The sequence below is a fragment of the Pan paniscus genome, chromosome 13 (genome assembly GCF_029289425.2).
Source record: "Pan paniscus chromosome 13, NHGRI_mPanPan1-v2.0_pri, whole genome shotgun sequence".
Lineage (NCBI taxonomy): Eukaryota > Metazoa > Chordata > Mammalia > Primates > Hominidae > Pan > Pan paniscus.
The window spans coordinates 21,515,962-21,529,582 of record NC_073262.2 but is presented as its reverse complement, the minus strand read 5'-3'; the positions used below and the strand labels follow the sequence as shown (position 1 = coordinate 21,529,582).

The 13,621-nt window shown below is 48.5% G+C and overlaps 1 protein-coding gene across 1 annotated transcript in view; it reads left to right on the top strand.

Annotated features, from left to right (window-relative positions):
• The first annotated feature begins 4,658 nt into the window (after window positions 1-4,658).
• SCTR (secretin receptor) overlaps window positions 4,659-13,621 on the top strand; it is an 85,453-nt gene continuing 76,490 nt past the window's right edge. The window contains exon 1 of the mRNA XM_003819149.4: window positions 4,659-5,154. Within this exon, the coding sequence (XP_003819197.2) occupies window positions 5,083-5,154 (72 nt within the window). The 5' untranslated portion in view covers window positions 4,659-5,082. The remainder of the gene's footprint in view (window positions 5,155-13,621) is intronic.

Sequence of the window (13,621 nt, the reverse complement as noted above, 5' to 3'; positions counted from 1 at the left end):
GGTGTATGGGTTATAGTGTCCAGTGTGGCATTATTAGGTTAATTTGTAGCTCTTCGTGGCAATAGCAAGTGATTTCAAGAGAATACATAGGCCAGGTGTGGTGGTGCACACCTGTAATCCCAGCACTTTGGGAGGCCAAGGTGGGAGGATTACTTGAGGCCAGGAATTTGAGAGCATCCCAGTCAACATTTTGAAACCCTATCACTACTAAAAATACAAAAATTAGCCAGGTGTGGTGGCATACACCTGTAATCCCTGCTACTTGGGAGGCTGAGGCAAGAGAACTGCTTGAACCCGGGAGGAGGAGGTTGCAGTGAGCTGAGATGGCACCACTCCACTTCAGCCTGGGCGCCTGGGCAACAGAGAGAGACTTTGTCTCAAAAAAAAAAAAAAAGATAAATACATAGGTCAAAGTGGGGAGGAGGATGTGAACACGGTCTCATTTTAATGTCTTTCTGGGCCTGATAATTAAAAGGATTTGCATTCCTCAAGTAACAGTTTTCTCAATATCATCTTGAGGTTACAGTAAGAATGGGAGGCTTAGATTATGGCGAAACAGGTTATGGAGTGGGGGGAGACAGTCATTCTGTTGAGGGGCAAAATGACTTCCAGGGAGAATGAATGGATGGGAAATAGAGATTAACTTGTAAATAGCTTTCTTTGGAATTGAAGGAGTCTGAGACACAAACATCTTGTAAAAGGGTCTGTTCAGGTATGGTTACATTCTTGGTCTTCTTTTCTGTAATAGATAATGAGATGCCAGAGAGGAGAAGAAAAACAATTGTTCTTGGTGGGTCCTGACTTTAGGCAGATAAAGGAACTTCAGGGAACAGCTTCGTCCTATGCTTTGGGAGAGACAGGGGTTGGGCAGGGGTAGAGGGGAAGGTCAGACAGACCTTAAGCCTTCTTCAGATCAGCATGTCAACATGCCACATTTTGGGGTAACAGTTTCTGAGCCCCAACAGCCCTTATAGGTGACCTCTCTCCCAAGAACAACTCTTGCCAGCTTTTAGAAGCACTGCTTTCACTCTTTGCCCCTTGTTAAAGAAAAAATTATTCCGACACTTGCTAAAATGGTAAGGATGATTTCTTTCAAGACGATAGCAACAGGGGCTTTGTGATGGGGAGGAGCAATCACGCTCTGCTCCAAATACAACAGGGATAAGTGAAGATTTACAGCCAAGGTGCAGGGTAAGGGTCAGTGGATGGAAAATTACTAAGAGGAGATATCAGTGCTGGCAGGATTCTTGCTAAACCTTCTAAATAGGATTCTTGCTAAAGGCAGACCAAGGGCTTAAATATCAAAAGTGGAGAATGAGGAACTGAAGCAGATATCAAAAGTGATGAGATATCAAGAGTGGAGTAGGAGATCTTCCTAAACTCACTTCACAGGATCCTTACCGAGACTGGGCTAGGGAAACTGAAAACAGGACGGGGGGCCAAGGTCAAAGCTTAGTTGGGAAGAGGGCTAGAGGAGCCTGACTAAACTTTAGTCAAGGAGAGTCTTCGTCACCCTTCAGACTTCCTGTTGCCGATCCCTCCACCTCACCATCCCTTGCTGGTTCCTGCCTACCCCCTGCACATAGTCCTTTCATTAAACTCCCTTTGATTAAACTGTTTGAGCCACAGTTTCTCCTTCTTCTGCCAGGCCCCTGCCTGCTCATCCCTACCTACCTCACAGAGCTCTGTTAATTAATAAGAAGATGCACGCAAAAGAGCTTGTGAAGCCTAAGTATAAGGAGACCATCTCCATGTTGGAGAGGAATCCCAGTACCATGCAAAGAGCTCTAGGCACCAAGGAAAAACTTCCCTTTTGCCCTCTGAAGTTCCACTGAAAATCAACTGAAAAAAAAAAAGGCAGATTCATAGGCGAAAAGGCATGCAAATTTTAAAATGTGCACGGGAGTCTTTCAAAACACAACTCAAAGAAATGGCCAGAGGGTGGACGCTTTCATATTCCATCTTGAAGTTACAGGAAAAATGGGGGCTTATGGTGTGTGGCAAAATAGGTTGGGGGGTGGTGGAGAAGAGGAGGCCTGGCTGGTAAAGTTGGGCTTGTTATGCAGATGAAACCTCACAGGTAGCAGGCCTAAGAGAGGACAGATTGTGTGTGTGTGTGTGTCTTTCAAACAGTTAAGGTGTTGAAGTCTCAGTTAACCTTTCTTAGATCTGGATATGGGAGGTTCCACAGAGAAAGCCTGGCTGCATCAGTGCAGAGTTCTCTCTCCAGATGCAATCTCCCCAATAAAAGACAGCCTTGCAGGGCTACTTCTGTCTGGAGGCCCTCTGAACAGCCTTCTCAAAATATGCCAAATAATAGAGTGAAATATTTTGTTTCCTTCACGACACAGGCTTGGGCTCAGTCCTGAATTCAAATCCTGGCTCCTCCCCTTATTAGCTGTGCTGATGGAGGCAACCACTTATCTTTCCTAAGCCTCCAGTTCCCATCTCTTTTATGGTCTTGGAGGACTGGATATGATAACGCACCCGAGCTTCCTAACAGACTCCCGAGCACACGACAGGTGGTAAATATATGATTAGTTTTCCTACCTCTTCCCTTCTACCCCTATTGTGAAATTGTCTTAGGCAGGTTTTAAGGACCTTTCAGGGAGCACTTCAATCCGTTTTCTCAACTCTCTGAGAGGCAGAGCTTCCCATTTAAGCAAGAATGGCTTGCTACAGGCCAGAAATGTATTGAATTGCCCAGAACTAATGTTGTTTTGCTTTTTCATCAGATATCACGAAGCTCTGGTATAAAGCACGGATTGCATTTTTGTGTTGTTTTCTTTTTATTTATTTCAACCCCAAACAGCCATACACAGCGTTGTTACAGAAAACATTCAAACAACACAGAAGTCTGTATAGTAAAAATTGCAAGTCCTTACCTCAGGCACTTTGCGATGGACATTTAGGGTGCTGCGGTTCAAGCAGCCTAGGAAATAACATTTTTCTTTCCAGCCTGAAACTTGAACCAATTGAGAAATAAGATCAAGACAGATGCGGCCAAATATCACTTTATAAAGTCAGTATTGCAGAATGTGGTTTATACTTGTAGGCAAGTGGGTTTCCTAACTAAACCCCAGAATTAGAGAGACCACTACCCTGTCACAGTTCATACTGGACCAGTTCCAGTAGAGCCTTGACCACTAATCACAGCCTGGCCCAGGGAAATCCAGTTACAGGCTCTCTGTAGGGGGGCACACTGTCAAAGGAAGGAGAGAGGAGGGGACCGAACTCATGCCAGTTCCTTATTCCAAATGCATCAATCATGTAAGCTGGCCTCACCTGTGTATACGTGCCTGCCTGCATGCATGCGTGTGGGTACATGAGAGAGAGGTGGGGGACAGACAGACAGAGAGAGGGAAGGGGTGGAAACAAGTCAGGAGCATTATAGTAATGACTGCTGCCCATGAGAAAGAAAGACATAAGGGTGGTTCCCTTTCCCCATATATCATCTCATTTCCTGCCACTGTCATAGTGCTTCCGCAAACATCCTTGCACATTTCATTAGGCCCTTGGGTGAGTATTTATGTAGAAAGAGTTTCTAGCAGGGGGTTGGTGATTATGTATACTTTAGGTTTGATGTGTACTGAGCATTGATTTTGGACCAGGAGCTGAATGGATTTTCCTCCCTTTTATTTCTGCTGGGATTTACCAGCCTCAATTTACTAATAGTCTCTTCCGGTAGGGAAGGCTGCTAAGGACAACACATTGTTACCTTAACTGCTGCATGGCCTTCTGCATAAGGGCCAGTTACAGAGAGTCAGGTCAGCCATGTAAGGGTAGATTCAGGCTTTCCTGTCTGAGCCTTTGAGTTGCAGTACCCAGACATGTAATGAATCCTCCTCCACCTCCAATGCCCTCCTCTGTCAAATGGACATCGTATCACCTAGGGGTGTGGGGGAGAATTAAATGAGCTGATGTACTTAAAGTGCCTGGGAGAAAGATCAAGAAAGGAGGAGAGAGAAGAAGGAAGGGAGCGGGCACCAGTGCAGACTGAGGAAAATTGAGTTTGCAAGACCCATCTAGTGCTGGGCCCAGTGGCTCACGCCTGTAATCCCAGCACTTTGGGAGGCTGAGGTGAGAGGATCTCTTGAGCCCAAGAGTTCAAGACCAGCCTGGGCAACATGGTGAGACTCTCTTTTTTATGTAACAGTAAAAAAGGGCCATCGCCTTGTACTAAGAGGCCAAAAGAGACGCCTTGTACTAAGAGGACACTTTGTATTAAGAGACGCCTTGTACTAAGAGGCCAAAAGCAAACCTCCAGGATACACAGCACCGATGGAGAGGGCTACTGGGACTACCTGCCTGAGGCTTAAATACCCTCCCAGGGGGTTCATCCTCAGGACGGTCCCCAGATACCTGAGTGTACCACAGATCCTCCTTGGTCATCATCAAAGGAGGAGCTCATGGGAGTGAAACTTCATGGAATTAGCGCTAATGACTTCAATAATGAAAAAAATCGGAAATAAAGTGCAAGGTAGCTATCGGGGGGAATAGATGCAATGGGCCTTGACTGTGTCACAACTTTCAGTCCGAGAGTGGGTATTATCAGATGCGTTGTTAGGGATAAGAAAGCCGAGGCTTACAAAGGTGACCTAAGTTGCCCACCGGCCCCCAGCGAGCTTGCACTTTCGGTCCGTGGACTCCAGAGACAGTGCTCTTTCCGGACCCGGGGTTGGGCGGGATTGCCGTGTAGAAGGCTAAGCCAGCGTGCCCTCTCCTGGCCTCCTCCAGCTTGGGCCCAGCCTGCGGGAGCCGACTCCGGGTCCCCGCGCCCTCCCTCTGCCTCCTCCCCTGCCAGCCTCCTCGCCGGCCCCCCGCCAGTCCCTGCCGGGTGGAGGAGGCGCGCCGGCAACGCCGCGTCCTAATCAATGGGCCGGGCGGCTTAGCGCGCGCGGCCACCTGGTCCGAGGAGGAGCAGTCCCGGGGCCCGCCGCAGGTCGGGTGGCTCAGCCATGGCTCCTCGGGGCGCAGCGGCCAGCCGGAGCCCGGGACCCTGCGCGGGGCGCTGAGCTCCAGAGCGGGCAGAGGGCACGGGCAGGCGGACGTCTGGGCGCCCTCGGGGAACGTGCGGGCACCATGCGTCCCCACCTGTCGCCGCCGCTGCAGCAGCTACTACTGCCGGTGCTGCTCGCCTGCGCCGCGCGCTCGGTGAGTACTGCGCCCTTCTGCAGGCTGGGGGCCCGAGGGAGCGACAGTCTCGCCCTTTCTCCGGCCTCGGGCAGGATGCAGGTGCAGAGGGACAAGCAGATCTTCCCATGAGGAATAGGGACTCTTCCCTCCCAATCCTCCCAACATTAATCTCTCCCAGCTCTTCTCCGGAGGGACCCTTTCCCAAAGAAAAACATCGTGCGCGCCAGACGAAGGCAGCTCTAAGATGAATCCCTGTGCCCACCACCGACCCCTTCCTCTGGTCTGGCTTCTGAAACTCTCCTAGACGGAAATTCTGGAGCCGCCCGTGGCAGTGCCTACTGTCCTGGGCGCTTTGCCTCCAATCTTTCCTTGAAACCTTGTAATCACCTTTCGAGGCTGATATTATCACCGTCACCTTACAGACAAGGAAAGAAAAGGAAAGGAGAGGAGAGGGGGAATAAAAATTCTTGCTGCAAGTCAGAAAAAGAGGATTGGAACCCACATCAGTATCAGTCTGCCCCCAGACCTTGACATTTTCACACTCACGGGCTGCGGGTGGGAAAACCTGAGGGAGCTCGGGCAGGAGCTTCCGGGTCTGCGATGGGACCGCCTGCCACTCTCCCCACACTGTCTCGTGTGGGATGCGGCTCCCTAATGTCTGCGTGTCTGGTGGCTCCTGGGCGCTGCTGTTCCCCAAAGCCAGGTCCTGGCAAGGGGCTGGAGGAGGAAAATAATAATAATAATAATAATAATAATAATAATAATAATAATAGCGGCAGGATGGGTGGTTTGTTTTTCTTTCCAACAGAAATTCCTGGGAGTCCCGGGCCTCTCTGAGCTCCGGGATCTCTGATAAAGAGAGTGGCCCCACCCAGACCAGCAGAAAGGAAGGAATGGGGAGGGAGTGGGGGTTAGAGGTGGGGGCCAGATTCCAGAATCATCCCTTCCCACTAGCATTCCAAACTGGTCCCCAAGGCGTCTCTTCCAAGAAGCTCCCCAGGGAACGCGCTTGGGGACCCAACTGAGTCTCTGATCTCTGTCCTGGGCAAGTCTCATGGTGTCCAGCCTCCTTGTCTTCCCTTAGTCCCCTCTGGTTTGATTATAAGGAAAACCAATGCTCCCGGAGCCGACCAGAGTGTTGACACTCAGGAGACGCTCATTTTTCTGGTAGCCCCAAGACTTTCAGCAGCAGTAGTTGGGATGAGTGCAATTTGGAGCTTGCTTGGAGCTCCCTTGCCACCGTGGAGCCTCCTCTCTTCAGTGGCAGTGCTGGCCTTGCAAGATGCTAGAGCAACAGCATGCACTCATGAGTTTTGACTCCCAATTTGGAGAAATGCCAACTGGGATACTGGGGACAGTGCAAAGCCAGGTAGAGCCAGAAGGTGTGTTATTCCGTGGCTGGGGGTGGGAGAGGCAATAGCTCTTTCCTTGGGACCCTCCCAGCCTCCTTCTTAAGTATTTGCAGTGACTCTGAGACTGTCGTAACTGGTACCTCGAGTGCAGGACTGAGGTTCAGCCTACATTTTTATCTCAAGGAAATCACTGGATTATCACAGGAATAAATGGAAGGGGAAAATGAGAGGCTTCACTTGGTTTAAGTCTTCAGTGTACCTTGGAAGGATGCTTCATTATGCTCTGGTCCCAATCCCTCATTTTAAAAATGAGCACACTGAGACTCTCAGAGAGAAGGGAGCTGCCCGAGATCAGCAAGTTAGTAGTAGAGCCGGGACTAGCAGCTCTACTCGCCCCACATACCCCACTTAACCTACTAAGGTTAGCACCCAGATCTCTTGATTCCCAACATCCAGGGCTCTGTCTTTTATACCCCTTGTATTTCCTTTTTCTTTTTCTTTTTTTTTTTTCTTTTGAGACAGAGTTTCACTCTTGTTGCCCAGGCTGGAGCGCAGTGGCGCGATCTTGGCTTACTGTAACCTCCGCCTCCCAGGTTCAAGGGATTCTCCTGCCTCAGCCTCCCAAGTAGCTGGGATTACAGGCATGTGCCACCATGCTCGGCCAATTTTTTGTATTTTTCGTAGAGATGGGATTTCTCCATGTTGGTCAGGCTGGTCTGAAACTCCTGACCTCAGGTGACCTGCCTGCCTCGGCTTCCCAAAGTGCTGCGATTAGAGGCATGAACCACCGCGCCCGGCGGTCCCTTGTATTTTCAAATGTGCATTGCTGCCTTACATAATCACAAGATGGTTTCCTGTGTATAAGTCGTGGTCCTTGGGTTATTTTACAGCTTCTGTAGACCTTAGATCTCACACTTCTTGGCTGAGAACTCCTGTAATAAATAGGAGTGGAACTGACCTACTTTGGTTGGAATATTTCCCAGCCTCTGGAGCCCTGCTTTCCTTCTGTTTGACTCTGGGTGGTCAGACATTTGATTTTGAAATCTAAGTGTGTTCAAATAATTTTTTATTCATTTGAAGCTCCCCCTTGAGGGAGATTATAGGCATCTTCCTAATGGAAGGGGGTCAGTGAGGCCAAATTGCTTATTATCGCTCTCCCTCTACTCCATATAGGGAGGCGTCAGAAGTGACTCTTGTAAGTGAAACCCAAAAAGTGGCCGAATGGGGCAGTTTTCTGAGGCCTCCCTATAAGAAATACTGATCACAGCCCCCTCTGCGGCCCCACCCCCATACATCTCATGAGAACTTTTACCTGGAACATTACTGTAATTATTTACTAACACATCTGTCCCCCAAACCCCAATACGCACACTTTGAACTTGAACATGGAGACTCATCTTGTTCATCTTTCATCCCTAGAGTCTGTCACAGTGTAAGAGGGAGCTCAGTGAGTGTTTGTTGAATGAATGCATGGATGACTGAATGAAATCATGCTGATGCAGCAACAAATAAGGAAGAATCACCTCTTGAAAGCACTCCTTACTTGCTAAATTGTACAGAAATGTTTCAGGCTGTAGAGAAAGAGTCACTCAAGGTAGGGCTTTTTAATCCATGACATTTGGCAAACTGCCAATTTGTTAACCTTAGTGAGTTAAGTGAGGTGTGTGGGGCTGGTTTTTCCTTCAAGCAGAGTTTCTTCACACCACTGACATTTGGAGCCAGATAATTCTCTCTTCTGAGAGCTGTCCTGTGCATTGTACAATGTCTAGCAGCATCATGGATCTTTGCCCTCTAGAAGCCCATGATCACTCCAAAGCTGTGACAACAGAAAATGTATCTCTAGACATGGCCAAATTTTTTCTGGGGGTAGGAAGGGCAAAATCGCCCCTGCTTGAGAACCGCCGCCTTAAAGGTTGTCATGTTTCAGGACAGATACACAGATAGGGCTAACAATAGGTATTCATTTCACATTGGGTTTGGGGCAGTGGGGTTGGTGATAGGGCATCTGAGTCAGAGGATGGAAACAGGTGTGCCTGATGAAAACCAGTTTCCAAACTGGACAAAGGACTTCTGTGGAGAATGTTTCCTTGATCTATTCCACCCTCCCTTCCCATCTTTTTCCCTCCTATCTCCATCCCTCCTCAGTTGATGGCTAAGAAATATAAAAATTCCAAGTACAGGCTCTGGCACATGGAAGCCTTCAGTACATGGTGGTCGCTGCCCTGTCCAGTCATGCATCTGGATCCAGAAGCTGACAAGCCCTGTGGCTGCACAGTGAGCAGAACCTTAGAAAGGCCTGCAAGCGTTGCCTGCAGAGCTGGTAATTACCCTGTTGCCCGGGCGGGAGTGCAATGGTGCGATTATGGCTCACTGCAGCCTTGAACTTCCTGGCTCAAGTGATCTTCCCACCTCAGCCTCCCAAGCAGCTGAAACTACAGACACCTGCCACCATCCCCATCTAATTTTTTAATTTTTTTAGAGATGGGTCTCACCATGTCTCCCAGGTTGGTCCTGAACTCCTGGGCTCAAGTGATCCTCCTGCCTTAGACTCCCAAAGTGTTGGGATTATGGGTATGAGCCACCATGCCCAGCCTGGGAGCTGATTATTGATGACTTTTCAGAGGAGGGTCACTGGGGATTTTTTTTGTGTACCTGGAAAAACACTTTCTAGTTTTCTGAAGAAGTATTTGTGGATTTCTTTTGAGATTTTTATTATCCCTGAAGTTAATAAGTGAAGGATGATGAAGGCTCCTTTAATTGACTGTTATTTTCTACCAGACACTCTGCTGAGTCCCTCCTAACACTAACACTCACTTCAACAGTTATTAGCCCCATGGTGCAGATGAGGAAACTGACACTTGGATAGATGTGAGGCCATTTGCTTAAGGCCACCCAGCTGGACATGGTGACATGAGACCTTAAACCTGGAACTTCTTTTTTGTTTTGTTTTCTTTTTTTTTCCTTTGTTTTTATTTTCTTTTTCTTTTTTTTTTTTTTTTGAGACAGAGTCTCATCTCACTCTGTCACCTAGGCTGGAGTGCAGTGGCGAGATCTTGGCTCACTGCAACCTCCGTCTCCCAGGATCAAGCGATTCTCCTGCCTCAGCCTCCTGAGTAGCTGGGACTACAGGCATGCACCACAATGTCCGGCTAATTTTTGTATTTTTTAGTAGAGATGGGGTTTCACCACATTGGCCAGGCTTGTCTTGAACTCCTGACCTCGTGATCCACCCACCTTGGCCTCCCAAAGTGCTGGGATTACAGGCGTGAGCCACCGCAGAGCTTCTTAACCAGCACATGCATCTGCTCCAAAAGAGAGGCCTGTTCCGGGTTTCTGGTGCCCAAGGAGCTGTCATAAAATTATCTCCCAAACTTCAAAATAGCATTAAGTTTCATTTAAACTAATCAATTTGTGAAACATAAAAAAAATACTGAGTTACACACAGCGTTTATTGAGGGGCCCAGAAATGAGCATGGGGTCACAAAATCCAACAGGAGGAGATACCCGTTCCCAAACTGTTTAGGGGAGTCCACTTAGGCGGAGCGCGGTGGCCCATGCGTGTAATCCCAGAACTTTGGGAGGCCGAGGCGGGTGGATCACCTGAGATCAGGAGTTTGAGACCAGTCTGAGACCAGTCTGACCAACATGGAGAAACCCTGTCTCTACTCAAAGTACAAAAAAATTAGCTGGGCGTGGTGGCGTATGCCTGTAATCTCAGCTACTCGGGAAGCTGAGGCAGGAGAATCGCTTGAACTTGGGAGGCGGAGGTTGCAGTCAGCTGAGATCATGCCATTGTACTCCATTGGGCAGCAAGAGCAAAACTCCATCTCAAAAAAAAAGGGGGAGTCCACCTGCTTTGGCATCATCACCCTTTGGAGTTCCCACAGAACTTCCCACCCTCACCCTGTCCTCATGATCCCCACCCAGGTTGGGAAGTCCCCAGATTTCCTACCATGACAAGGGAGGACATAGCCTCTCTTCCTGGCACCCCCTTGCTGAAAGCCTAGATTTAATATCTGGGATTCGAGCTCCACCACCAGAACAGCCTCTTGCAGTGAGCCCCAGCTTGGTCTCTGCATTCCTGCTCTTAGCAAGCTATAGGTTCTCACCACTGACCTTCACTCAGGCTTCGGGACAACCTGCAGCTCAAGGTAAAACCACAATACTCAGATGCTATCTACTTGCTTACATTACAAACAGAAGGCTGCTCAGCATTCCTATGGACTCCTGGAGCCCACCCAGCCTCTACATTGTGCGTCTGTTCCAAGGATGGCATTTGGGGAGGGTCATCCCCGGTTCATCACGTCCCTCAGTCTTAGCCCATTGTGCTGCAGGCTCCTGAGGTTCCCAGAGTCATCTCCAGATGCCGCCATGTCCCACCCCACTTCCCTCACCTGAGGCTCTTAGGCGTGCTCCTGATGGCCACGTGTCTTTCAAATTTCTCACCTCCCGCCTCCCTCTCATATTCAACAGATGGGCTCACCTTCCATTTCCCAAGAGTTGAGACTACCTGGATGAACTTCTAACCAACATCTTGCTCTTACAGATGTGTCTAAATTGTACCCTCTGTTCCTTTCCTTCCCGTCTGTCTTAGTCAGCTGTGTTATCATAACAAAATACTACAGACTTGGGGGCTTAAACAAAAGAAATCAATCTCGCGGTTCTGGAGGTTGGAAGTGTGAGATCAAGATCCCCAAGGGTTTGGTCTCTGGTGGGGACCCTCTTCCTGGCTTGCACACGGCCACTTTGTCCTCATGTGGCATTTCCAGTGAGTGTGTGGATGCAGGGGAGGGGAGGGAAACACCTTTCTGGTGTTTCTTCTTGTAAGGACACTAATCCTATAGGATCAGGGCCCTATTACTACAACGCTGTTTAACCTTAATTACCTCCTTATGGGCCCTACCTCCAAATACAGCCACCCTGGGGGTAGGTCTTCAACATATGAATTTAGTGGAGACACATTCAGTCCATAACAGCATCCAAGTGGAAGAGAGGCTGTTCCCCAGACGACAGCCTGTCCCTACTCCTACCCCTACCGACTTCCTTCCCAAGACAACACAATGACAGCCATCTCACCCAACCTTCACCCTCTTCCTCTCCGCTGACTTTTCTCATCAGCTGGTTAACTTCCCCAAGTCTATCCAGCCCAGGCAGTAAATAGCCCTCTGCTCTCTGCCCCCTGGTGGCCAGCTTCCTGTAAGACGCATCCACCTTCATTGCCTCCACTTCCACTCACTCTCACACTGCAACCTGGCTCCCACGCTCCACCCACAGAAACCAGCCTCACCAGTGCCCTTCGATTTGCCACATTCACTGGATTCTTTTTTATAATCTTTTTTAAAAAATAAAAATTGTAGACTAAGCACGGTGGCTCACTCCTGTAATCCCAGCACTTGGGGAGGCCGAGGCAGGTGGATGGCTTGAGCCTGGGAGTTCAAGACCAGCCTGGGCAACATAGGAGACCTTGTCTCTACAAAAAAATTTAAAAATTAGCTGGGTGTGGTGGTGTGTGCCTGTAGTCCCAGCTACCCAGGAGGTTGAGGCGGGAGGAATGCTTGAACCAGGGAAGTAGAGGCTGCAGTGAGCCATGATTGTGCCACTGCACTCCAGCCTGGGTGAAAGAGTGAGACCCCGTCTCAAAAAAAAAAAAGCACTTAAAGTGTACAACATGATATTTTGAAATACACAGTGAAGTGATTACTATAGTCAAGCAAATTAACATATGTTTCTTCACAAAGTTACCATTTGTGTGCGTGTGTGTGTGTGTGTGTGGTAAGAGCACCTGAAATCTACTCTTTTGGCAAAATTCCAGTGTACGATACAGTGTTATTATTATTATTATTACTTTTGAGACATAATTTCGCTCTTTTTGCCCAGCCCAGAGTGCAATGGTGCGATCTCAGCTCACTGCAACCTCTGCCTCCCGGGTTCAAGAGGTTCAAGTGATCCTTCTGCCTCAGCCTCCCGAGTAGCTGGGATTAGAGGCATGCGCCACCATGCCTGGCTAATTGTGTATTTTTAGTGGGGACGCGGTTCCACCATGTTGGCCAGGCTGGTCTTGAACTCCCGACCTCAGGTGATCCGCCCACCTCAGCCTCCCAAAGTGCTGGGATTATAGGCGTGAACCACCACACCCGGCCCGATACAGTATTATTAACTACAGTCTTCATGCTGTACATTAGATCTCTAGACTTATTCATCCTGGTGTAACTGCAACTTCATACCCTTTGACCTATATCTCTCCATTCCCACCCCCTCCCAGGCCCTGGCAACCACCATTCAACTCCCTGCTGCTTTGTATTCAACTTTGTAATATTCCACATATAAGTAAGATCATGCAGTATTTTTCTTTCTGTGACCAGCTTATTTCACTTAGCACCATGTCTTTCAAGTTTATTCATGTTGTCACTAATGATAGGATCTCCTTTTTTAAAGCTGACTGGCATTCCATTGTATATATGCGGCATGTTTCTTCATCCATTCATCTGTTGATAGACACGTAAGTTGCTCCCACATCTTGGCAATGGTGAATAGTGCTTCAGTGAGCATGGGGGCACAGGTACCTCTACGAGTTGCTGATTTCATTTCCTTTGGGTTTATGACCAGAAGTGTGATTCCTGAATCATATGTTAGTTCTATTTTGAATTTTTTGAGGAAGCTCCATGCTGTCTTTCATAATGGCTAAGCCAGTTTACATTTCTTCCAATAGTATGTAAGAGTCCCCTTTTCTCCACATCATTGTTAGCACTTGTTCTCACCCTGCATTAGCCCCCCTAACAGGTGTGAGATGATGGCTCATTGCAGCTTTGATTTGCATTTCCTTCATGATTGGTGATGTTGAGCAGCTTTTCATTTACCTGTTGGCCATTTGTATGCACTAGATACTTTCCAGTCCGGATCCTACCAAGGGTCATCCATGCAATTTTTGAGAGAGAAGAGATACTATGAATAGTTACATTGAGACACTAGGAAATACCCAACGCATCTTAGAGGCATGCAGTGCTGGGCGCCTCCTTCCCTTCCATCTTGCCAGCAACATGGCTCAGGCCAACGTGGTTCTGAGTCTGACGGCCTCAGAATCAGGGAAGATGATGGTGGAACTCAGTCAGAAGCTAGAGTCCTCGGAACCATGG